At 42.9% G+C, this 26,620-nt stretch overlaps 2 protein-coding genes across 8 annotated transcripts in view; one reads left to right on the top strand and one right to left on the bottom strand.

Annotated features, from left to right (window-relative positions):
• The window catches only part of UTP18 (UTP18 small subunit processome component), a 35,037-nt gene extending 21,246 nt beyond the window's left edge, over positions 1 to 13,791 (bottom strand). For both annotated transcript variants that reach the window (XM_066263988.1, XM_066263989.1), the window contains exons 1-9: positions 13,442 to 13,791; positions 11,703 to 11,815; positions 8,651 to 8,749; positions 7,247 to 7,314; positions 4,605 to 4,693; positions 2,712 to 2,837; positions 2,440 to 2,614; positions 824 to 924; positions 453 to 543 (exon numbers count right to left, since the gene is read on the bottom strand). In XM_066263988.1, the coding sequence (XP_066120085.1) occupies positions 453 to 543; positions 824 to 924; positions 2,440 to 2,614; positions 2,712 to 2,837; positions 4,605 to 4,693; positions 7,247 to 7,314; positions 8,651 to 8,749; positions 11,703 to 11,815; positions 13,442 to 13,780 (1,201 nt within the window). In that variant the 5' untranslated portion in view covers positions 13,781 to 13,791. The remainder of the gene's footprint in view (positions 1 to 452; positions 544 to 823; positions 925 to 2,439; positions 2,615 to 2,711; positions 2,838 to 4,604; positions 4,694 to 7,246; positions 7,315 to 8,650; positions 8,750 to 11,702; positions 11,816 to 13,441) is intronic.
• Positions 13,792 to 14,104: 313 nt separating this feature from the next.
• The window catches only part of MBTD1 (mbt domain containing 1), a 66,619-nt gene continuing 54,103 nt past the window's right edge, over positions 14,105 to 26,620 (top strand). For 2 of the 6 annotated variants that reach the window (XM_066263987.1, XM_066263982.1), the window contains exons 1-3: positions 14,279 to 14,530; positions 15,172 to 15,235; positions 19,053 to 19,150. The gene's annotated coding sequence lies outside the window, so the exon portion shown is untranslated. Of the gene's footprint in view, positions 14,246 to 14,278; positions 14,531 to 15,171; positions 15,236 to 19,052; positions 19,151 to 26,620 lie in introns of those variants that run through there. The other 4 variants (XM_066263984.1, XM_066263985.1, XM_066263983.1 and 1 more) reach the window with 4 other exon arrangements.

The raw sequence follows: 26,620 nt of genomic DNA, 5'->3' as shown, positions 1-26,620 counted from the left end.
GGTTCGAAACCCTCTTGCCCGGTCAAGGCACATATGACAAGCAAGCAATGAACAACTCAAGTGAAACAACTAGGAGTTGATACTTCTTGCTTCTCCACCATCCCCTCCTCTCTCTGTAAAATCAATAAAATCAATCTTAAAAGGGGGGGAGGCGGTAACGATTCTATGTAACGTTCTAAAAGAAAGTCTTAGACTGACTCATCTTTTAAGTAAGTACATCATTTGCATCTTTTCCCCAAACATGGTAGCAATGTATGTTAAATGGCTAGCCCTTCACTATTACTAGTTAGTAAACGAGAAGGCCAATGACAACAAAAATTGCATGCTAGAAATAATACCGATTTGCTTACTGAAAGAAAAAGTCTAAAATCAACCACAATTTTTGGTTAAATCTGAAACATAAATACAATCAAAGCTTCAGAGAAACTTCTGATCACCATGTTGTTACTTACCTGAGGAGGCGAACACTTTCTTACTATCCGAAGAGAATGTGGTTGCAGCAACCCGTCCATTGATTTTCATGCTACCAATCAATTCTTTCGTCTAAAAGAACAGTAAATGCTACCTATCAAACTGCTTTAGGAGGTGCACAGAAGAATCACACTGCATAGCAAATACAACCTACTCCTCCACGTTTTGGCACCGACGCGATGTTTTCCCCTCTATTCCACAGTTCTCCCCAGCTGCCCGCAGCTTCTCTCCAAGTGCCACCGTGCTCCTCTACTTGAGCCGCAGACTTAAGGACACCCTGAGTTATGGTTCAAGACCACCCCACACTAATGTCTTACCCTGGAAGAACAAGCAACAACTAAAAATGCTTCACCTTCATTGACAGCAAATGAAAATATCCAGCAACGCCATTTATGAGCAAGAAGGACCCATCTGGGGAGACTTCGAAGCTCCGTACTATCTTCTCTTTCAAACCTAAGAAAGGGAGGTGAATCAATTGAGTAAGGATTAATATATGGTTTTCAATAAAGCTATCTTTCACTGGCAAATGGGTTTCTGACCTTTTAAAATATCTAAGTGCCTCACATTAAACAAAACCTAGGCTCAGACACTGAGTAAGTCTGACCCCATGCATTGAGTATGACCCAAATATAAGTCACTACAATCTTTAGCAAACTTCTCATCTTGGTTAATATTCACCATTTTAATTGCAGGCCAGAGACTCAACTCTTCTCTGAACAGAACACCTATCAACTAATTTTCCAAATGTAAGCAGTAATATCCACAATTAACTAAAAAGATAGATTATACTTTTGTCACAAACACCATTTCCAGAAGGGAAATACACTGACATTACCCAAAACACAATATACATAAACTAGTTGCTGGCCACCTACTAACATCCCGTGATAAACTGGGAGCCTAATCCTGAACTTTGTGGATACAAAAAGAAAAGGAAAAAAACGCACACACATACACACATCAGTGGACTCTATAACTAATAAGCATCTCAAGATGTGACTCATGTAATCAAGTCACATGAGCTAGGTATATAACCCAGAGTCAGTTTACTTATTTACAAAGGAACGAGTCCCTTTTCCATGCCTGAAAGACTCACACTGACTATGCAAGAGACTCCTGATATCAGATGCTTAGAAGCCAAGTTACTCATTAAACAGTTGCCTAGTGGAAAGGATAGATGAGGAAAGGGCATAGCTGGCTAGCCACCTCCAGGGAAGAGAAGCAGGTGGCCAGAGAAATGAAGCAGAGAAGACTTTTCACTGTGCACCCACTTCTAAGTATTGGATTTTTGCACCATGAGAACAGACTGCCTGGTCAAAAAAAATTATTTTTTAAAAGATTTAAGTTGCTAATTTAAAATACTGATCAGAGAAGGCCCTGGCCGGTTGGCTCAATGGTAGAGCGTCGGCCTGGCGTGCAGGAGTCCCAGGTTCGATTCCCGGCCAGAGCACACAGGAGAAGCGCCCATCTGCTTCTCCACCCCTCCCCTCTCCTTCTCTCCCTTCCCCTCCCGCAGCCAAGGCTCCGTTGGAGCAAAGTTGGCCCAGGCGCTGGGGATGGCTCTGTGGCCTCTGCCTCAGGCACTAGAATGGCTCTGGTTGCAACAGAGCAACGCCCCAGATGGGCAGAGCATCGCCCCTGTGGGCATGCCAGGTGGATCCCGGTCAGGCACATGTGGGAGTCTGTCTGACTGCCTCCCCATTTCAAACTTCAGAAAAATACAAAAAGTAAATAAAATAAAATAATAAAATAAAATAAAATACTGATCAGAGAGCTCTGGCCAGATAGCTCAGCTGGTTAGAGCATCATCCCAAAATGCAGGGGTTGCTGGTCCATCCCTGGTCAGGGCACATGCATTCCTGTCTCCCTCTCTCTCCCCCTGGCACATGTCATCAGTTTGGCTCAAATACACACTTATGGGCTGGAGAGCGAGAGGATGACCAACTACGTACTCAACAGAAACCTTACCTCTCACTTGATGCACAGGAATTAACTTCCCAGCCAGCATATCATAGACATAAAGCACCTTGCTGTGGGTACTTGTAGCTAAAACCTCTTCTCCATTAGCACTAAAACGAGCCTTAAAGATTGGAAACTTTTCCAAATAGATGCTCTGAATTTTAGGATTTGTTTTTCCATCAACCTAGGAAAAATGACAGAACATTCCTTTTGGTTATTTCCATAGACCCTGTACCCTGGTAGAAAACGTCTCACTACAAGCCTTTGTTGAAAGTGCATACCTGAAAGAGCGACACAGAGTTATCCAGAGCCGCGACCATGATCACCTGGGCACAAGGGTGGAACTGCACGGACGAGATCCGAGCAGCAGTAGGGCGTTCGGCATTAGCAGGTTGGCAGTTCTTCATCTATGGAATAATGAAGCTGGAGTTTTATCAATTCAAATGGGTGAACATTCTTTTCTTTAGAGCATGAAGGAAAGGCATATCAAGTGCTTTATCTGCATTAGAGAGCAGACTGGGACGGTAACCAGAACACAGCAGCTCTGCCACCAATTAGCAAATCATTTTACCATACAAAAATCTATTTTACCATCTTTCAAATGAGAGGATTAAATCATTGAGGTCTTGGAGCACCAGGATACTGTCATTTCCCCAAGGTATGCCCTATTCGGGTTAGGAGACTGACTTCTAGGGAAATTTCACTTAATATTCCTACTCGGGCATCTTTGCATCCATGGCACAAAACCAGAGGCACTGTGTGCTTGTCCCCAGGTTTCGATGATTGGCATGAATTGCTTATGTTCTCCAGGGTACATGGCTGTTAAGTAATGAAAATCTCATGCATCATTTGCACTATTTTCAGTTGTTTTTATAGGGTTTTCCCTCTTCTCTGCACTAAAAACTCAATTACATAAAAAACAAAGTATTATATGCATGCTTCCTTTGTAACCACTGAGTTAAACTTTTACAATGACTACATTTTCAATGGAGGTGAAGTCACCCTCTGAAGAGCTCAATGAACTAACTGTCTTCTTAAGGTTGGGGGGAGACACTATCCCTCTGTCTCCTAATAATTTACCATAATAGGGTCCCCTTCCCCACCTAAATGCACGTGCTACCAGGTTATAATGGGGGAAAATATCCATGTCAGAGTGAAATCTGTTCATGTGGCAGATATTTAACTGAAGCACTGTGCGGGCAGGCACTTAGTTACCACAGCAAACAAGCTAGACACTGGCAAGTGAGAAAATAACTAGTGTAGGCCAGTTTAGATAGGATGGCCAGCAGAGACCTTTCTTTTTTCTTTTATTCAGTGAAAGAAAGGGAGGCAGAGAAACAGAGTCTCGCATGCGACCTGACCGGGACCCACTCAGCAAGCCCATAAGCGGGTGATGCTCTGCCCATCTGGGGCATTGTTCCGTTGCTTAGCAAGTGAGCTCTTCTTAGCACCTGAGGTGGAGGCCATGGAACCAAGCTCAGAGCCTGGGGCCAACTCACTTCAATCTAGCCATGGAAAGAGACATTTCTAAAGTGTCATTTGAGCAGAAAGGTAATGAGTTGGCCACTAGCAGTGCTTGAAGAACAAACAGGCAGAAAGAAGAGCAAGAATAGTTCTGAGGCAAGGGAGGACTCGGCTCATTCAAGAAACAGAAAGAAGGCCTATATGGCTTAAGAAATATGGGGGAGAGGTCTAAGATGAAGGTTTAGATGCAGGCAGAAGCCAGATCATGACGGGCAGTGTAGACAATGACAAGGAATTTAGCAATGAACCATGATATGACCTGATGCTGTATTTTTAAAATATCCCTCTGGCTACCACATAAAGAAGAGCTGAGAAGAAAATGAAGTGGAAATGGGGAAACTAGTCACGAAACTACTGCAGTCAACAGGGTGACAGATGACAGCAGCATGAACTAGGCTGAAATCAAAAGAAATAAAGTGAAATGCAAAAAGAGAAATCAGATAGGATTGCTAAAGGATTCCTGGGACAAAATTTGATTTTCTTGATCATTTCTGTAAAGGATAAAAAACTAGCATAAGTAGTTACACCAAGGCAAAATGACAGCAAATGCATTTAACCCCACAGACAAAAGAAATCCACAATTGTAACTGGGAAGTATACTGAATTTCAGAGGTAATTGGCTGGGCAGGCCCAACCTCACCGACTCTCACCTTTAAGATTCCTTTAGGAAGAGAAGTTGATGTGGATATGAAATTCCCAGTCCTTTGCAACAAATCATCTTCGTCCTCTTCGCTTTCATCTAAGTCAAACAAACCCACAAGGCTGACCTTTAGAATCAGTAAGATGGCCATTACCTACACCAGTGTCCACAGTTCAAATTTCAACTCCCTTCTAGCCTCCCAACGTCAACCACTTTATTTAAACTGCAACTGATAAAAGTAAAACAGCAAAATAAATTAGAAATAGGGGAGAAAGACCTTGATATATGGTGAACAATAAAGCCTGGCTCTGGAGTGAAAAGCCACACATTCAGACAGCTGACTAAAACAAGATGGCTTTGGCTTAGGGATACAAATGCAACACCTACGATTAGAAATGAAATTAAATTAGGAGAAAATCTTCCAGGAAGTGAACATTCTAGCTCTGAATCCTCACAAACTCTCCGAGGAAAAAGCTCTGAGACTGCTAGTGCCCCTTGCCCCACGAACTACCCAGAAACAACTACAGTTGACCCTTGAACAATGCAAGTTTGAACTGTGTGGGTCAACTAAACTAACTGAAAAAAAAGACACATGTAAGTGGGCCCATGCAGTTCAAAAGCCTGTGTTGTTCAAGGGTCAACTATATACGTATTCACTGGAGAAAGATACCAGATATCAGTGAACTAGGTCTCTAATCAATGCCATTTTTCATATACAATGTCCAACACTCAATGAAATATAACCAGGTCAAGATAACCAGGTCAAATATAACCAGGACCTGAGCCTGACCAGGCACTAGTACAGTGGATAGAGTGTCGGACTGGGATGCAGAGGACCCAGGTTTGAAACCCCAAGGTCGCCAGCTTGAGCTCAGGTTCATCTGGCTTGAGCGCTGGATCACTGGCTTGAAGCGACATGACCCCATGGTCGCTGGCTTGAGCAAGGGGTCACTCACTCTGCTGTGGCCTCCTAGTCAAGGCTCGTATCAGAAAGCAATCAGTGAACAACTAAGGAATCACAACAAAGAATTGATGCTTCTCATCTCCCTCCCTTCCTGTCTGTCCCTCTCTCTGCCCGTCTCTGTCACATACACACACACACAAAGATAAGGTAACTTGACTAAAAAACATAAGGAAAAATAGACAATCCTCATAGGAGATCTAGATAACGGAGTTTTCAGACATAAACTAAAAACATAATGTTTAATATGTCCAAGAATAATGAAAGACAAGATTCAGAATGGACCCAGAGAAAATGATTTTATGATCTCAAAGCATTTTTTTTTTTTTTTTGTATTTTTTGTATTTTTCTGAAGCTGGAAACGGGGAGAGACAGTCAGACAGACTCCCGCATGTGCCCGACCGGGATCCACCCGGCACGCCCACCAGGGGGCATCGCTCTGCCCACCAAGGGCCCATGCTCTGCCCCTCCGGGGCGTCGCTCTGTTGCGACCAGAGCCACTCTAGCGCCTGGGGCAGAGGCCAAGGAGCCATCCCCAGCGCCCGGGCCATCTTTGCTCCAGTGGAGCTTCGGCTGTGGGAGGGGAAGAGAGAGACAGAGAGGAAGGAGAGGGGGAGGGGTGGAGAAGCAGATGGGCGCTTCTCCTGTGTGCCCTGTCCGGGAATCGAACCCGGGACTTCTGCACGCCAGGCCAACGCTCTACCACTGAGCCAATCGGCCAGGGCCTCAAAGCATTAACAGTGTATCAAAACTAGTTGAAGAATTAGTGCTCTGGAAAACAGATCAGAAAATATAGCCACACTAAAGTACAAAAGCCAAAAAGAATCCAGGCTATGCTGAAAATAAAACCATTCAACATACACATAATTGGTAAACTGGAACAGAAATATCTGAAGAGATAACAGGTAAGAATTTCCAAAACCGAGAAAGACATCAAGGGAGATTCAAAAGCACAATGAAGACAAGGCAGAATACAAACAAATCAAGTTAAAAAAGATTAGGAGCGTGTGGGGGTAAATTAACAAAACAGCAACAAAGAAAAACACATAATACTAGGAATTACTGTTGATCCTTTAGGTGTACGATAACATTATAATTATGTTTAAAAGAGGGAGTAGTCTTTTAAAGGTAATCAAAATATTTATTGATAAAAATAATATGTTGCAAATAACTGTGAAACTGGGTTCTAGTTACCGCAAGGTATATAAGAAATATACCTTGGGCAAGTCAATTTTACCTTGTTGAACCTTACTCCTCTTATCTGTAAAACAAAGGACGCAGACTAGCATATCCCAGATGGTAGCAGACTGGCTAATTATTGACCTAATCCATTTCCTTTTTATCCTGGGCACAAAGTCAAACTTCCCTTTCTCTCCCCTCCCTTTCCCCTCCCTTAGCTATGGCTCCATGGAGCCTCTGCCTCAAGTGCTAAAAATAGCTCAGTTGCAAGCATTGGCCCCACACGTGGGAGTCTGTGGGACTCTGTCTCTGTATCTCTCCTCCTCGATACAGCCATACCACCCTGAAAGCGCCAGATCTCATCTGTATCTACCCTTCTCTCAACTTGGAAAAGACAGATAAAAAGATGTATTTGAAACCCCAGTTTTTAACGAACCTCATGAGAAAGATCCAATAATAACATAACAGAAATAGAATTTATTACTAAGTTAAACAGAGTTATCAACACTCACCAGCTGAAGATGTTTTCCGCTTATTAGTCTCCACCCAGGCAGGCACTCCCCCCATGGCATGCTGGAATCTAAGGAAAAATATGAAAAATTTGTATGATAACCACTACATGTTCACAGAGCTTGCTATGTTTAAAGAATACAGATTAGGTCATCCTTGAGAACATATATACATTCTCTTCCAAAGAAGTATCTTTAAGAACAGAAGGACTAGTCATAAAAAATAGTCCCAACATGCTTACTTTGGAAACTTTCTTTCATGGACCTCTAACCATCTAAACTAGTTCTGGAAACAGGATACCCAGATATATATTTGTTAATCGTTTACAAGTAATTACATGGTGTCCTATTTGTTCATTTCAACACATTTTGGGACTAAATGGAGAAGTTTCTTTGTGCTTCTAAGCCAACACATGATCGAACATGCCTGAAAGAAAATGACGAGATTGCTAACAATACATAAAACTTCCATCATATATCCTTTGAATGAAATGGGAGTTTCACTCTGGAAAAAAGAAGCATTAGGAGAAGCATGACAGTTATATTCTGAAGGGCTGGAATCTAGAAGAGTGCACAGTCATTTCTATCTATGTAATACAGAAGTACAGACAAGCCCACCAAACTAAGCCCATGAGCCATAAAAATACTGGAAAACAGGGCCCTGGCCGGTTGGCTCAGCGGTAGAGCATCAGCCTGGCGTGTGGGGGACCCGGGTTCGATTCCCGGCCAGGGCACATAGGAGAAGCGCCCATTTGCTTCTCCACCCCCCCCCCTTCCTCTCTGTCTCTCTCTTCCCCTCCCACAGCCGAGGCTCCATTGGAGCAAAAATGGCCCGGGCGCTGGGGATGGCTCCTTGGCCCCTGCCCCAGGCGCAAGAGTGGCTCTGGTAACGGCAGAGCAACCCCCGGAGGGGCAGAGCATCACCCCTGGTGGGCAGAGTGTCGCCCCTGGTGGGCGTGCCGGGTGGATCCCGGTCGGGCGCATGCGGGAGTCTGTCTGACTGTCTCTCCCCGTTTCCAGCTTCAGAAAAATACAAAAAAAAAAAAAAAAAGATAGAACTGATCTTCAAGCTAATTAACAGCCTCCCAACACAAAGTTCACCACTTATTAAAAGCAAAACAAACAAAACAAAACAAAATCCAAACCCTGAACAACAGTCACTCACCTCAGAATTCAATCTAAATTACTAAACCTGCATAGAAGCAGAAAAATATGACCCATTACCAGCAGAAAAATCAGTCAAAAGAAACAGACACAGAAATGACAGACGTAATAGAATTAGCACAAAGAGACTCTGAAATAGCTAATAACTACCTGAGAAGCTATTACGGACAAAGACTGAGCTAATCAAAATAAACCACTGGTAAAAACACACCCTGGTTAAGTTGTACGGGAAAGGGTACTTACTCTTCCTTGAGGCGCTTCTGAAGCTCGTGTTTTGAAAGTTTACTTTCACTGACATTTTTCATGATATCTTTCCGAAAACGATTGTTCATCATGTCAACCCTATAAAAAAACAGAAGAGCGTGCATTAACTGACTTTTAAAGAATAAACCTAACTGGTTGTTACCTTTAGTAGTTTGAGAAAGCTGACTTAATTGAATATAGGTCAAGATATGTTAGACGGGGAACATCTCACATGCATATTCTCCATTCTACAATAATAAAAAGGCGTCTCCAACATTCCAGATCATCCACTTTACCTTTTGAAGAGCTAATACTTCAAATTCATAATGCCTTCAAACACAGCTTACACCATTCACTTAAATCAGTGGTTCTCAACTTTTCTAATGCCGTGACCCCGCAATACAGTTCCTCATATTGCGGTGACCCCAAACCAAAATATAATTTTGGTGGCTACTTCATAACTGTAATTTTGCTACAGTTATGATTCGGAATGTAAATACCTGATATGCATTATGTATTTTCCGATGGCTTTAGGCGACCCACAGATTGAGAACCGCTGACTTAAATAAATTCCAGGCCAAACAAAGAATTAAATACATAAAACCAAATTTTAAAATACTATGAAGAAAAAATATAGGCAAATGTTTACGTCTTTCTCTGAAGGACTTTATACTTTTTAACCACAAAAAATAAATAGCCTGCCCAGGCGGTGGAGCAGTGGACTGGGATGTGGAGGACCCAGGTTCGAGACCCCGAGGTCGCCAGCCTGAGCGTGGGTTCATCTGGTTTGAGCAAAGCTCACCAGCTTAAACCCAAGGTCGCTGGCTCAAGCAAGGGGTTACTTGGTCTGCTGAAGGCCCGTGGTCAAGGCACATGAGAAAGCAATCAATGAACAACTAAAGTGCCCCAATGAAAAACTGATGATTGATGCTTCTCATCTCTCTCCATTCCTGTCTGTCTGTCCCTATCTATCCCTCTCTCTGACTCTTGCTCTGTCTCTGTAAAAAAAATAAAAATAAATTTAATAGATAAATAGATTCCTATAAAAATTTAAATATTCTGTCAGACAACATTAAAAACAAATTAAAAGGCAAACAGAAAGCTCAGAGGAAAACCTACATTAAACATCATATAAAGGGTTGAGATTCTCAATATGCAAGGAGCTGATATAGCAATATCATTAAGAAACAGTCTCATCCTGCCATTGTGACATGAATGAACCTGGAAGACACTATGCTAAGTAAAATAAGACAAACAAAAATACTGAATGATCTCCTTATATGTGGTATCTTTAAAAAGTAGACATGTAGAAGGAGCAAGTAGCGTGATAGTTACTAGGGGTGGGGAGGTGAGGGAAATGGGGTGATGTTGGTCAAAATTGCAATTATGTAAGATGAATAAGTCTACAGAGCTAATTAATGCACACACAATGACTACACTGCATAATACTGCATTGTATACCAGAAATTAACCAAAAGAGTAGATTTCAGGTGCTCTCACCACAAAAAAAAATTGGAACTATATAAGGAGACAGATATGTTATTAATTAGCTTGACTAATCAATTCACTATTTACATCAAAACATCATGTTGTACACCTTAAATGTATATACTTTTTACTAAAAATATAAAGTCTCCAGTAGAAAAATAAACACAACAGAGAATATTTTTAAGTAATACCAATGACTAGTAACAAAAATGTTTTCTCAACACAAATTAAGTAGATATTTTCTACCTATTAAAGTAACAAAGTCTAGCCTGACCAGGCGGTGGCGCAGTGGATAGAGCATCGGATTGGGATGCGGAGGACCCAGGTTCGAGACCCCGAGGTCGCCAGCTTGAGCGTGGGCTCATCTGGCTTGAGGAAAAGCCCAATCAGCTTGAACCCAAGGTCGCTGGCTCCAGCAAAGGGTTACTCAGTCTGCTGAAGGCCCGCAGTCAAGGCACATGTGAGCAAACAATCAATGAATAACTAAGGTGTTGCAACGCGCAATGAAAAACTAATAATTGATGCTTCTCATCTCTCTCCGTTCCTGTCTATCCCTCTCTCTGACTCACTCTCTGTCTCTGTAAGAAAAAAAAAATTTAAAAATAAATAAAGTAACAAAGTCTAAAAAGAAAAGTCATTGTTTGTAAGAAGGTAGTGCAAAGGGACACGACACCTTTCAATGGGGCAGTATACTGGTGAAACAGAATCTCATGCTCACTCGGGCAGTAGTTATCCAGAGCCTTAAAACTGTCTATGTTTTTTAAATAATTCTACCTCAAAGGCTCTTTCTTACAGAAAAAATTAGAAAAGTGAGACACTATTTTTACATTGATGTGTTCCTCAACATTAACTTATTAAGGAAAAAATAAAAATACTTCCCATCAACAGCAATGGAAATTATGGTCACTTCATACAATGAACTATATTATACAGTGTTTTCTAACAGCTGGTCTATTAATGGAAGACTACAGACTCAATGATTATAGACTCTACAATCATTCACACAACATCAGTGGTTAACTCTTTCGCAGACCAGAGGTTGAAAAACACTGCTATAATACACCTCTTTAAAAATGTTTATGAAGGTTTCTTTTTTTTAAAGTGCGGAGAAATGTTTACAATATAGCTGTTCTCATCTACTAAAGTGTATATTGTGTGTGCCAACTTTTTTTTAGTCTTTTCTCAGTGTCAAAGCATTGTGCTAAGATCTCTACATACACTATTCCATTTACTCTCAAGAGTCTTCTGATATAATTACTATGATACCTCCATTTTACAAACGAGAAAAGGCAGCTCCAAACCTGCTCGTGGTCAGTTAGGAACTGGCCAAATTAGGGGGCAAACTCAGGTCTAGACAACGTGGAAGAGAAGAGAAACGAAAAGAAGTATGCCAACATGTTAAAAGTGGTTATAGACCAGTGGCAAGATTATGAATGACCTTTTCTTTCCAATACTTTTCAAGTCTTCACATAACCCCATATCCATAAAGAGAACTTTTATCAAACCTGCAGTATAACTTTTAACGTCTTCAGACAGATTCTGGAAGAAAAATTTGGCAACTTACATTTCCTCATCATCATCTTCTTCATCCACCCAAACTGGCTTCTTTCGAGGCAGAAAATTATCTTTTGCTTCATTTTCCACTTCTGAGTCACCTGATTCTTCCTGGACTTGAACCTAGAGAAGACAAAATGCCTTCAAGCACTGTTTTTCACATCCCATGGTAGCAGACACACAGACCTTGACGTTAGGTGGCCTACAGAACGCTTTGCCTCATGGCCCTCTGATGGAATAATAGGCTAGAATGCTACCACAGCAAATGCTGGAGGAAGAAAAGAAAAGGAGGAAATCAGAAAACGGTACCGCATACTGGGCAGGTGAAGTAGGATGGAACAGTCAAGCACAGAATGTCATCATGCCCAAAGAAAGAGAGCAAGCAAGACAAGAACAAAAGGTGAGTTGACAAATGAAGAAAGGAGCAGGAAAAGTCCCAGAACCACAGAAATTACAGGACCAGAGGCAGACTAGCATCAAAGACCAAATAACATGACTGAATGTCATAGTCAACTCATATTTCACTCTTAGACACAACTCCACTTTTTGTCATGCCTGACTCCCTACCTTCTTAAGAAATGTTATACTGTACCATCAAGTCTAAATCTAGACCACAGAACACCCCCAAAGTAAGCTAGAGCTTTCCCCAAGCCACATAAAAATAAGAACAAAAGATTTCTACTGGCTGTTACTGGCCTAGGGCCTCTCAATGCCTGATAAATCCCACCTCACATTGACTGTTTCGTTTCCTGACAAAGCAAGTCACACGCTTCAGCATTTTTCCAGAAATGGTTCTCTCTCTTCCCCACTAGATTTCTGCAGCTTCTCCCACAAGCACCCCCAAAGAGTTTCTGGTAGTCAGTTGATACTAGGGAGGTCCCCATTCATTCATCACACTTCAATTCTCAGTGAGGTTCTACCTGGCCTCCCTAGGTAAGATTTCACGGGGCTTCTCAACACACACTTATCTCCTTTTCCCCCGAATGCTTTTATTTTTTTCTCTTCGGCACTCAGTGAGTTTCACAGTAGTTCTCATCTCTTTTACTTTCTGCCTCTGCCACTAGTACATGAACTCCACGAGGGCACGGGTTTTTGTCATTTTCCAGTGCTGTTTTTCTTCCAGTGTCTACAGCAATGCCTGAGATTCCCTGCCTTCGAAGAAAAGCCAGGTATACACAATAAAGCGATGGTTTTTTAAAGTACGCAAAAACTGTCATCACGCAGGGCTGGTTTTTTTCTTTTTTCTCATTGTCAGGACGAATATTTGGCACTCAACAGGCTCAAAAATATTTGTCGCACAGATGAACTCGTGGTCATTCTCAAAAGTTTGCGAGTCAACCATTCAGACAAGCTACTGTTAACACGCAGTTCTATCCCCAGGCCGTGCCCACGAATTCGGATTCCACAAACGAAGTGGAACTCCTGATCACGCAGGCGATCAAAAAACACTTGAGTCTGAGCACAGCGAGGCTGAGCCACGAAAGATGCTCATGACCGCAGCTCAACAAATCCACATCGAGCGCCTGCTCAACACCCGGAGCAGCAGCTCCCAGGGGCGGGGAAAGGCGCGGTCCCCGCCCTCCGGAGACCTTCCGCCTGGCCCCTCGGCGCCCGCGTTCTCCGGCTCCCTCCCACCTGGGTGCTCCCGGGGGCCCCGGGTCGCCCAGGCTCCGCCCCCGGGTCGCCGCCTTCCGCACGCCCCGCCCGATCGCGCCCGGCCCGCGCACCGCGCGCCGCGGCCTCCCTCACCCGCGGGCCTCGCAGACGCCGCAGCAGCGCGTCCTCGTTGTCTTCGACGTCGCCGAAGACCAGCTCCTCCAGGCAGCGCTCCACTGCGGGCTTGTCCTCCTCCAGCGCCAGCCGGTTCCGCTGCCTAAGCCGTCTCTCCTCCTCCGCCGCGACTGCGATCGCGGCGGCCGCTGCTCCCGGCCGGGCCGGCGGTCTCCGCTGGGATGAATAAGCAGCCTTTCGGGGCGGCCCGCCCGGCCCCGCTCCGGCTTTCCGGTCCGGCTTCATTCGGGTCTTCTGGTTTGGCCTCGCTCTGGTTCTCCGGTCCGGTCTCGTTCGGCTCCTCCGTTCCGGCGGCATCGCTGGGTTTCAGAAAAAACGCAGGCGCTCACGTGGAGCCCCACTGCGCGTGCGCCGAGGCACGGAGCTCTCCGCTCTGGCTAAGGCCCCCGGAGGCCGGAAAGAGCCTGCGCAGCCTACTAACACGTGACCAGGTCTCTCGCCCTACGTAACGCCCACTCTCCTCACGAGCCCCTCCCCGTATGGGAGTTTCTCGGGGAGGACCAATCTTTCCGGGTGGAGGGGGAGGCGGCGTGTCTGGAGTGGAAAATTTTTTCCAACACAACTTAGCAGCTGCCACTGATTGAAAAGAGCACAAGAAAGCTGGAGTATAAACTGAAGTGACTGAATGAAAGTTTTACTATTCCTCCTGGCTTTTTAGCTACTCAACACGAACCCAGTTACATTTTCCACCCCTCTCGTCTTAGTACGGTCCTTGGAGTACGGAGCCTGCAGAGGGTCCCACGCTGGAAGAGAGCAAGGAGGGTATGTAGGGAAGTGGGCCAATCGGGGCGCGGGTCACGGCGCAGGCGCGCTGGGGAGGGAGGGCTATGCTAATGTTGTTGATATCCTGGGGCCACCCTAGTTAAAGGGGGGAAATCCGGGGGCTGCCGCAGCCGCCGCCGGTCTGGGCCCAGCCGGGGCACCCCTGTAGTCGCCGTAGCCCCGGGGAGAGGCGCCTGCCCCCAGCTCGGGGAGGGGGCGCCGCAGGTCCGGGGAGCACGGACAACCCCTACCCATGAGGCCCTGATGGAAAACACAAAGGATCTGGTGAGAGCCGAGCGCGGCAGCCGCTTTGTGTGCCAGGTGGGGGGGACGCCTGCAGCTCCCCGACCCCAGGAGCCCCTGCCGCTCCTTGACCCCGCTCCCGGGCCTGCTTCTCCATCCCACGCCCCCTCAGCCTCCGGAGCTCCCCTCCCCCTACCGGCCGTTAAACGATGGGGGCTCCCTTCCCCCAACCCGCTCAGTCCCGGACCCATCAGGTTTATCTCTACACTCTACAGATGCTCTTGGGAAGGAGAAATTGGGAAGAAAGTTTTTCTTCGTCCCGCCCCTCCCCCTTCAGTTCTGGCTGGGCGGTTTGGGGGGCGAAGCTGGATCTGAGACTTACTTTTTCAGCCGGCCGGGTTGGAAGAGTGGGGTCCTCCTTTCCCCCTGGGGTTGGGGGGCAGAGCTGTGGTGCTCTGCCCGGGAAGGCGCCCAGCCGCTTTGGGGCCAGTGCCGCGAGGCATTTCGCACGTGGAGGTGGAAATATTGAAAGGGGGCGGGGTGGGCACGTGTGGGAGGGAGAGGTGGGAGTGGTGTTGAAGAAGCAGCCGTCTAGGCCGCCTTAGTTTGGAAGGGTTTTTAAATGGGTGGGCTTCTATGACCGTTGCATTCTCTTTTGTGAAATAAAAATCCTAACGTTTCAGAGTCGGAAGAGACGTTAGAGGTCACCCAAAGCAGCCGTCCCCTCTGCAGCCTCTCTGACAAGTGGTAGGTAGTCTGGCCTCTGCTTAAACCCCTGCAGACACTGAGCAGTCCCTGCTACCCAGGAAAGCCCGTTCCGTTTTTCAGTAGTTCTGATTATTTGCCTACCCTTAACGGACCCTGGAGTCTCATTCATGTCCGTATTCAGTTGCTGTCTTTTACTTCTCAAATTTTCTCCCACATCCTCCTCACCCACCCACCGCTCATTGGCCTATATTTTGTGTGCCAGGAAAGAACAACAGGGAAGTGCAGGGAGGAGGGTTTGAGAGAGAGTGAGGGCCAGCAGAAAACTTTGCCGGGTCAGTTTCAAAGGTGCTGGTTTATATGTCAGAGAATGGTTGATATGTTTCTACAGGGAGCTTGGGAATTAAGGCCTGGGGAGTTTGGCTGTTTTCTCTAGCTGGGGCATCTTTTTGAAGTTAGAAATTTAAGCATCATCACTGTCGTTTTTCCTGTTTCAAAACACCTTTGCTTGTTGTCTAAATCACTTTCCCTAAGGATGTCTAAAATTGCCTCTTGGGGATAGAACTGAAGCTGTTAGAAGCATCTCCTGGTAGAGGGGTGATCAAAAGAGCCCTTTCGTCTCCTCCTACACATTGCTTTCATTTCTTTCTCTTTTTTTCTCAACTCTTTTATGAGATTTGAAGCTTTTGCAACACTTTAATATTTGCTTAGAGTTTGCAGTATTTTTCATGCTACTTACATTAATATGCATCAGTCTTTAGCATGTGGTAGTTGAGATAGTTCAGTTTCTACTGTTGTCTATCACTTAGCGTTTTTCTAATGTTCTCTTCCATTTGGTTAGCTATACTGCCACTAAAAGTTCTGTTGGCATGAGAATCTAGGGGGGGAGCACATGATTTCCTCTTCCTAATATAGTGAAGTGGGAGTCAAGACAGCAGATAAAATGTAGAAGTAATAAACCTGGTTTAAAAGTCTTAGAACAGCAACATTTTTTCTCTCCCCACTTTATGACTTAGAAGACTGTTGTTGCTCTGCTCTCCTGTGCTTAAATTCTGTGTGTGTGTTTCACTTGTTTACCTCAACACCAAAGAGTGTTTAGGAAGAAAATAGCTGTCTTTTTGCACCACCTCCTCAGAATAACAAATTGCTTCTATTTATATAGAACCCCATTCCAGGCTTCTGGATGCCTTGCAAATTATAGCAAGAACTGTCTTAAATGAGTATTGGTTCATAAGTATCTTATTTGGGTCATGTTTTTTAACCATTTAATTTTTATTTTTATACAAACTTTGACATATAGTATTTCCTCTAAATTTAGTCACTGGAATTTAGCATGGCAATGAATGCTGGGTACTGAAAAGAATTAATAGAGCTATATAATTCTGTCTTTAAAGTATTAAATACTGTAACATGGAACTCCAAGTTATTTCCTGCTTGCTTTAAACATGAACTGTCATGACATAAGTTGACTGACTTTGGAGACATTTGCATTATAAACGTACTAGACAGGAACAACTGGTTTTATTTTAAAGAAGACATTGCTGTGTTTTTTATGGCTGGCTATATGTTAGCCTAATTGGTATCTGAACCTTCCTAGGTATTCAGGTGCTTCTTGTTCCTCAGTTACATTGAAAGCTAACACAATGTAAATTGTTTTAAAACATGACATAGTGGTCAAAAGGTAAAACCATAGCTTAGAAGTGAACACAAGTATTAAGGCATAAATACTAAACCACTAAATTACTATAAACCACAAGCGCTCGGTGGCCACATTCTAAAATTAGACAAGTCACTGTTCTTTTGGTTCCTCCTTGTTTCTCAATTTTCTCAACTTTAAAATATTTGCTAAATACGATTTAACCATTTCACGTTTATAATTTTAAGGTAAGCCAAATGAAATGTGTCATTAGTTTCAGGATTTCAGATACAAGAAAGGTAAAAACATCAACACAATAGAAGAGAAAGGACTTAAAGCAGTTAACACAAGCCAAGATCTGCCTTCTAACACCAGGATATTCTTAACTGTCCAAAATTACTATTGATTTTGGGGGGGGGGGGGGGTTAGGATTTTATTTATTGGTTTTGTAGAGAAAAGGGCAGGGGAGGAGTGAGAAGCATCAACTCTCCCATATGTGTTTAGAATGGGCAAGCACGGGGCTTTGGACCAGTGACTATATTTCCATTCCTGCTTCATTCTTACAGAACTGGTTGTATACAATAATCCTTAATTAGTATAGTAATTTGCCCTCACTACTCTTTGGCCATTGTTTACAGTCTCGTCATAGGGCACGTTAAACCTAACACTTTATGTATTTCTGGTGCTTGGCATAATGATTTGTGTAGATTGCTCAAAAAATATTAGATAATACCCGAGACGGGTGGGAGGTGAGGGAGTTATATTCAGTGGACACTTGAACCCATGTAAACACAATAAATTAAAATTAATAAAAAAAAATTTTTAAAGAATAAAAAAATATATATTAGATAATACCACCTATTACTTTGAGACTTCAAAACTTTAGTTAGCTAGTGTCAGATTATTTTATACACCAGAGAAATAACCCCCTGTTTACACATAGGTGTTTAGCCCTATTTTGTTTTATTATTAAAACTCCATAGTTATTACTGTTTAGTGATTTTTATATCTTCTGAGCAACTAGCTCCAAGTATAGTTTTAAAAGCTAAAGCCAAGAGGATCTGACCTGTGATGGCACAGTAGATAAAGGGTCAACCTAGAATGCTGAGGTCATTGGTTCAAAACCCCAGGCTTGACCGGTCAGGGCACATACAAGAAGCAACTTTTTTTTTTTTTTTTTTTTTTTTTTTTGTATTTTTCTGAAGCTGGAAACGGGGAGAGACAGTCAGACAGACTCCCGCATGCGCCCGACCGGGATCCACCATGCACGCCCACCAGGGGGCGATGCTCTGCTCCTCCGGGGGGGGGGGGGGGTCGCTCTGCCCCGACTAGAACCACTCTAGCGCCTGAGGCAGCAGTCAAGGAGCCATCCCCAGCTCCCGGGCCATCTTTGCTCCAATGGAGCCTTGGCTGCGGGAGGGGAAGAGAGAGGCAGAGAGGAAGGGGGGGGGGGTGGAGAAGCAAATGGGCGCTTCTCCTATGTGCCCTGGCCAGGAATCGAACCCGGGTCCCCCGCACGCCAGACCTACGCTCTACCGCTGAACCAACCAGCCAGGGCAGAAGCAACTATTGAGTTAATGCTTCCCACTCCTCTCCCCCGCTAAAGTCAATAAATAAAAACTAAAAGAAGATTTTAAAAAATATAACACTACCTGACCAGATGGTGGCACAGTGATAGAGCGTTGACCTGGGACTCTTTGAGGACCCAGGTTTGAAATCCCGAGGTCACCAGCTTGAGTACAGGGTCATAGACATGACCCCATGGTCGCTGGCATGAACTCAGAGGTCACTGGCTTAAAACCCAAGGTTGCTGGCTTGAGCCTAAGGTTAATGGCTTGAGTCGAAGGTTGCTAACTTGAGCAAGGGGTCACTAGCTCAGATTGAGGGCCCGCCCTATCTCTCCCTCCCCCCCTCGTGCGCATGCTCTCTCTCTCTTTCACACACACACACACACTAAGAAAAAAACCAAGAGAATATCATTTTACATTAATATTGTTAGATTGTATCAAATCAGCATGATGCTGAATAACCTGTTTAACTTGCTTTCTCAAAATTAACATATTAATAAGTCATATCATTTGATTGCTCAAACTACATTTGCACTGCAGCTTTTAGTATGAATTCAGTTATTTGGTAGAATTGATTGCTAATAATAAGCTTAAAGACCCTGTAGGCGACTGTGTTTCAGACTCAGTTTTGACATGGCCATCTTCTTTTTAATAGCTTTTCAGGTTCATACTTAAGGATTCATAGCTTTCTTCTGAAGAACTGAAAGCCCATTCATGTGACTTATTTATTTTATCATACATCCTTCCTGCGTGGTAAGTGGTGTTTTCCTTACTTGGAAGAGAAGGAAACTTGAAACCCAAGTAATAGTTATATCCAGAGGAATAAGTGGTAGAAGCAGAACCCAAAGAAGTAGAAATTTGTATTTCTTACAAATCAAGAATAGTGCGGGTTTTTGCTCACTGTTACTTTAAGTCTGAGAATATAGTTACATATTATATTCATCTCTCCTGTCATTCTCAGGGTACTTTTCAGTTTCTATAGATGGATTATTTAGGATATTATTGTTTTCCATTTTCTTATGACTGTATCATTGACCTAAGTTTATTCTTTCTTTTAGTTTGAATTTATGGGAAACAATAACCCAGTAATCCAAAATCCTTACCATTAATTTTCCTTTTAATAGTAAACTTAGAAAGAATGAAGGCATATCTGTGTAGGCCAGTGAATTGTAGTACTATGCTAGACTGTTTTTCATCCTGTGGTGGAATGAGAGAGAGACCAGTGAAAGCTAAATAGCTCTTCAGCGCCTACTGAGTTCGGTCATCATACGTACCTATTTTTACTTTGAATTTTGTAAGTTCACACATAAAACTTTCAGATTTAAAGATTTAGAAAACTTACATTCCTCAACTAAAAATAAAACTGAAGTTTTTTATATTTATATGGGCCACCCTATTGATTTGCAAAATGGAGAGTTAACTTTTGATGAATTTATTTGCATCAAAATATACTATTATTTCTTGGTTGCATATTTATATATATGTATGTTTGCGTTGAGAATCTCAAGTATTTTCTGGAAAATTTCTCCTGTAAGTGTTTATATGCTTCCAGGGGAACTTTAGGTTGATTATACCAACAAGGTAACAGCTGTACTTTTTACTTTGTAGATTTTGTAGGGAGAAAGGTTCATTAGAGTGACAGTTATATTAGGGAAACAAAATTCTGCTGATTTGTGACTATAATATTGTGCCACTGTAAAAGTCTCCTTTTGTTTTACTTTTCATTACAGAAGTATTACATATTTGCTGTTTAAAAAAAAGAAAATGAAAAATATGAAGTTTAAATTATTCCACCATCCATCTTCGCCCTGTTAAGGGTTTAGCTATTCCTTCTAGGATCTTTCTAAATGCATATATAAACAAAAACAGATATTTCAGTCTGTGTTTATACCTGCATGTTTGTTTTTAATAAAAAGTGAGTCATAATATTCGTATTTTACCATTTACACTTTTCACTCAGTATTTTACTTATTGCTAATCATTCTCCTACTGATGGTTACATTGTCTCCTATTTTTCCCTGTTACATTATTGCTGCAAGAAACCCTTCCACACAGATTCTTGTGTCCTGTGAGTATCTCTGAAGGACAGATCTCTAAAAGTAGAATTAGCTGGTCAAAAGGCATACTCTTTTATATATATATATAAGTTTTCATCAGTAATGTCAAATTGCATTTCAAAAGATGGCATAAATTTGCTTTCCTATGTAAATTTGCCAGTGCCAGAAATCATCAATGTCTCCATTTTTATCGGTTTAATAAATTTTTAAAAAGTAGGTTATACTTTATAAAAATTAACTTTTGCTTTTTTAAAAGACATGTATTTGATAGTACAGAGTTAAACAATATAAAAGTACTGCCCAAAAAAGTATCCTTTTCTCTTTCCACTTTAGCTCTCAAGAGATGACTACATTTAGTTCTTTTAGCTTTTTTACCTAGTCTCCATTATTCTCAGTATTGTACATATTGGGTTTGTATTACTCGGCACGTGAATTTTAGATGCTCTCTTTCAACTTCCTCTGTGATGGATGAAGAGTCATATATGCCCACCTGCCGTCATCCCACCACTGTGCATTCAACGTCCTAATCACCTAACATAATTTTTCAGTTTTCTTTTGAAAAGCGAAGGGTTCAAAAGGCTCATTACCTGGAACAGTTTTATTTGATCCTTGTTTTCTAAGCTTGCAGAAGTTGCTAACAGAACCATAATTAAGAAAAAGGGCCTGACCTGTGGTGGCGCAGTGGATAAAGCGTCGACCTGGAAATGCTAAGGTCGCCGGTTCGAAACCCTGGGCTTGCCTGGTCAAGGCACATACGGGAGTTGATGCTTCCAGCTCCTCCCCCCGTCTCTGTCTCTCTCTCCCTCTCTCTCTCCTCTCTAAAATGAATATATAAAATAAAAATTAAAATAAATAAATAAATAAATAAATAAAAGAAAAAGGAGAAAAGCGGCTAAAATTTAACACAGATTTAAGATTATTCCCTTGATTCACACTACTAGTATTCATTTTAGCTGCATGACCTGGGGCAAGTTGCTTAGTGTATTTGAGCCACTGCTTCCTCATCTGTAAAATGGGAATAATAATACCTGTAAGGATGAATACATCACTACACACTAAGTGCTTAGACTAGGGGTCCCCAAACTTTTTACACAGGGGGCCAGTTCACTGTCCTCAGACCGTTGGAGGGCCGAACTATAAAAAAAACTATGAACAAATCCCTATGCACACTGCACATATCTTATTTTAAAGTAAAAAACAAAATGGGAACAAATATAATATTTAAAATAAAGAACAAGTAAACTTAAATCAATAACCTGACCAGTATTTCAGTGGGAACTATGCTCCTCTCACAACCAATGAAAGAGGTGCCCCTTCCGGAAGTGCGGGGGGGGGGGGGGGCAGATAAATGGCCTCGGGACAGCATGCGGCCTGCGGGCCGGGCGTAGTTTGCAGACCCCTGGCTTAGACAGTGGCTAACACGTACTAAGTGTCCTACAAATATCAATTATGTTAATAATTATGAAACCTTTTACAAATCACTAGCAAAAATAATCCTACAAGAGGTTATTAAGGAATTTACAAATAAGCTCGTGTAGGACAAACTGTGTTTCTGAACCAAATTAGATGAAAAGAAGGAAAACTTACTCTGGAAAGCGGGTAGATGAGCAAGAAAGTGAATGTGATGACAGGCAAATTGATTCAGAAAGTGACAAAGGCAGTATTTCTCAGATAATATATTCCTATGTGCTAATTAAATATGCATGTATAGACTTCTGGGTCTAGCTTGAACCAGTTTTCCCACCCATCTTCCTATAAAGCTATAATACCAACAAAGAGCACATATAAATCACAAACTAACCATGCCTTCCGCGTTGTTAAGGAACAGGTTGGTACAACCTTCAAGTTACCTATAAGTAGAGAAGTAAGTCAGATTCTAAGAGCCTGCTGCTTGTTCCTGTGGATGGGAAGAATGGAAGTGGGAACAGTTAGCAGGCTCGCTGAAAGAGTTTAGGGGCATGGAAGACTTAGAAGCACAAATTAGCACTTCCAAAAGAGAAAATTCCAACACTAAGTTCCAAAATATTGAATGTAGGTTTGAAATTTGATAGATCTCAGCTCTTAACCACAGAGAAGAGCTTGAGAGTGAACTACGAGCATCAGTAGCCCTAATTATAAACATTGCTTCATAGATGTGGAGTGAGGATAGGGAGACTTGGGAAATAGCGGTGAAGAAGGGAAAAAATTAATGCTGCTCCAGGAAAAGAAAGAATGTATACTTAAGATGTATTCATGAACTGAGAACTCGGAACATAAAATGAATAGAAAGGGAAAAGAGTGGACCTCATCAGTGCAGAACTGCTGTAAGAAAAAAACGGAATCGCCTGACCAGGCAGTAGCACAATGGATAGAGCATGAGCCTGGGATGCTGCGGACCCAGGTTCAAAACCCAGAGGTCGCCAGCTTGAGCTCAAGCTCGCCAAATTGAGCATGGACTCATACGCATATAACATCATAGTCGCTGGCTTGAACCCAAAGGTCGCTGGCTTGGTTGGAGGCCTGGTTGAAGCACAGGTGAGAAAGCAGTCAATGAGCAAGTGAGGTGCCACAACGATCAGTTGATGCTTCTCATCTCTCCCTGTATGTCTTCTGTCTGTCCCTCTCTCTAAGAATTAAATCACAAGTAAGTCTGAGGACATAACTGGCATCATGCCGTTTCTAGAGCTGGACAACTTAGATTTTATTCATCAGCCTGTTGAACTGTTCCTTTTTCAAAAACCATCCAAAATTCTTCTGATATTCTTATTAACTTGTGGCTTACTAAATCAAAGCTGAATTTGTTGCACGTTCAGTGTCATCTCCTTCAAGAATTAACTCATCTTTCTGCGCTCAAGATACTGAACTAGCAACATCTCTCATCTGAACCTTGCCAATGTATTTTTCACCCAAGGAATTTCTGATTTCAACAAGAGAACCATTCTTCTGAATAACGACATTGTTGGGAAAGGAAGCATACATCACTATCTTGTAATGGAAGCCCAAGGTAACACCCTTGATCATGGTCTGTACGGGAATGCAGATGGTGCAGCCTTCGTTTCTATTTCCCCACCATTTGTCAACCTGGAGCCTCTCCTTCTTTCCGAGGAGACGGAGTCCCTCACTGATACGATGGAAGTCCCGCATGGGGTGCCTCTGGGGCCTTCTACAGATCTGTACATCGCTGCCGGGCGATGCCGACATTTTCTGGAATGTCGACAGTCTACTGAGAATGGTCTTTATCCTCACAGTGGATGCAGCAAGAAAAAAATGTTTCACTTGTCTTTCTGAGCTAAGATTAAAGAATAGGAATGTAGAGAGAAGAATAGTACCTACATACCACTTGTTCTGACAGACAAAGAATGTAGCTAAAAAAATTAGCTGACGGGAAAGGGAAGGAAAAGGAAAATCTAGAATAACAATGAGTATAGTTTAGCTATTAGGAGTGATTTAGAAGATATCATCAAAGTGAAAGACCAGAAAGTTTAGATAACCAAAAGATCCTTGCTGTCCTGCAAAAGATACAGGCATACAGCCTGACCAGGCGGCAGCGCAGTGGATAGAGCATCGGACTGGGATGCGGAAGGACCCAGGTTCGAGACCCCGAGGTCGCCAGCTTGAGCACGGGCTCATCTGGCTTGAGAAAAAATAAAACAACTCACCAGCTTGGACCCAGGGTCACTGGCTCAAGCAAGGGGTTACTCGATCTGCTGAAGGCCCGTGGTCAAGGCACATATGAGAAAGCAGTCTGACCTGTGGTGGCGCAATGGATAGAGCGTTGACCTGGAACGCTGAGGTTGCTGGTTCGATACCTGGGGCTTGCCTGGTCAGGGTGCATACAAGAAGCAACTACTATGAGTTGATACTTCCTGTTCCTGCCCCACTTTACACCTACTAGAACTACTACCAGAATAAAATAAATTGGCAAGAGAAAGCAATCAATGAACAACTAAAGTCTCACAATGAAAAACTGATGATTGATGCTTTTTATTAAAAAAAAAAAAAGATACAGGCATACCTTGTTTTACTGCACTTTGCTTTGTTGTACTTCATGGATGTTGCAATTTTTAAAACTGAAGGTTTACGGCAACCCTGCACTGAGCAAGCTTATTGGCACCATTTTTCCAACAGCATTTGCTCATCTCATGTCTTTTATGTCATATTTGGTCATTCTCAAAATATTTCAAACGTTTTCATTATTATATCTGTTGTGGTGATTTGTGATCAGTGATCGTTGATATTATTATCATTGTAATTGTTTTGGGGTGCTAGGAATCATGCCCATGTAAGACAACAAATTTTTTTTGTGTGACAGAGACATAGACAGACAGGAAGGGAGAGAGATCAGAAGCATCAGTTCTTCGTTGTGGCACCTTAGTTTCTCATTGATTGATTTCTCATATATGCTTTGATCGGGGGCTTCAGACCAAGAGACCCCTTGCTCAAGTTGGTGACCTCAAGGTGTCAAACCTGGGTCCTCCATGTCCCAGTTCGACCCTCTATCCACTGACCAGCCATTCCTCGCCTACCTATTCCTTAAGACAGGCGTCCCCAAACTACGGCCCACAGGCTGCATGTGGCCCCCTGAGGCCGTTTATCCGGCCCCCCGCCGCATTCCCGGAAGGGGCACCTCTTTTATTGGTGGTCAGTGAGAGCAGCACTGTATGTGGCGGCCCTCCCAACGGTCTGAGGGACAGTGAACTGGCCCCCTGTGTAAAAAGTTTGGGTACCTCTGCCTTAAGACATAACGATATTGAAATTTGGCCAGTTAATAACCCTGCAATGGCCTGACCTGTGGTGGTGCAATGGATAAAACGTCAACCTGGAAACACTGAGGTTGCCAGTTCAAAACCCTGGCTTGCCTGGTCAAGGCAGATATGGGAGTTGATGCTTCCTGCTCCTCCCCTTTCTCTCTCTCTCTCTCTCTCCCTCTCTCTCTCTCTCTATCTATCTCTATCCCCCCCCATCCTCTCTAAAATGAATAAATAAAAAATTTTTTAAAAATAACCCTGCGATGGTCTCTGTTCAAGTGAAAGGAAGAGATGCACATTTTTCACTTACATCAAAAGCTAGAAATGATTAAGCTTACTCAGAAGGATATGTTGAAAGCTAGGTCTCTTATGCTATATGGCCAAGTTGTGAATGCAAAGGAAAAATCTTTATATTAAAAGTGCTATTCAGTGAACACATGAATGATATGAAAGTAAAATAGCCTTCTTGCTGTTAATGAAGAAATTTTAATGATCTGGATAGGAGATCAAAACAACCACAACGTATCTGTAAGCCAAAGCCTAATCCAGAGCAAGGCCCTAATTCTCTTCCCACCCCTGAAGGCTGAGTGGTGAGGAAGCTGCAGAAGAAGTTTGAAGCTAGCAGCGGTGGGTTCAGGAGGTTTAAAGAAGGAAGCCGTCTCCACAACATAAAAGAGTACAAGATGAGCCTGACCTGTGGTGGCGCAGTGGATAAAGCGTCGACCTGGAAATGCTGAGGTCGCCGGTTCAAAACCCTGGGCTTGCCTGGTCAAGGCACATATGGGAGTTGATGCTTCCTGCTCCTCCCCCTTCTCTCCCTCTGTCTCTCTCTTCTCTCCCTCTCTCTCTCCTTTCTAAAATGAATAAATAAAATAAATAAATAAAATTAAAAGAGTACAAGATGAAACAGCTAAGTGCGGACGGCTGCAGCAAGCTATGCAGAAGATCTGGCTATGGTAATTAATACAGAAGGCCAGACTAAAGAACAGATTCTCAATGTAGATGAAACAGCCTTATGTTGGAAGAAGAATGCCATCATGGACTTACGCAGGTGGAGAGGAAAATGAAATGTATGACTTCAAAGGACAGGCAGACTCTCTGGTTAGGGGCTAATGCAGCTGGTGTAAGTTGAAGCCAGTGATTATTTACCATTCTAAAATCCTAGAGCTCTTAAGAATTATGCTGAAACTATTTTGCCTGTGTGCTCTATAAATGGAATAGCAAAGCCTCCATGACAGCACTTTGGTTTACAACAAGGTTTACTGAATATTTTAAACATACTGTTGAGACCTACAGCTCAGGAAAAAGATTCTTTGCAAAATATTACTGTTCATTAACAGTACACCTGGTCACACAACTCTGATGGAAACATTAAGATTATGTTTTCATGCCTGCTAATATAACATCCTTCCTTTAGCCCATGGATCAAAGAGTTATTT

The sequence above is a fragment of the Saccopteryx bilineata genome, chromosome 2, assembly GCF_036850765.1.
Source record: "Saccopteryx bilineata isolate mSacBil1 chromosome 2, mSacBil1_pri_phased_curated, whole genome shotgun sequence".
Lineage (NCBI taxonomy): Eukaryota > Metazoa > Chordata > Mammalia > Chiroptera > Emballonuridae > Saccopteryx > Saccopteryx bilineata.
Note: the sequence above shows the minus strand (reverse complement) of the source record. Positions and strands in the feature narration are given on the sequence as shown.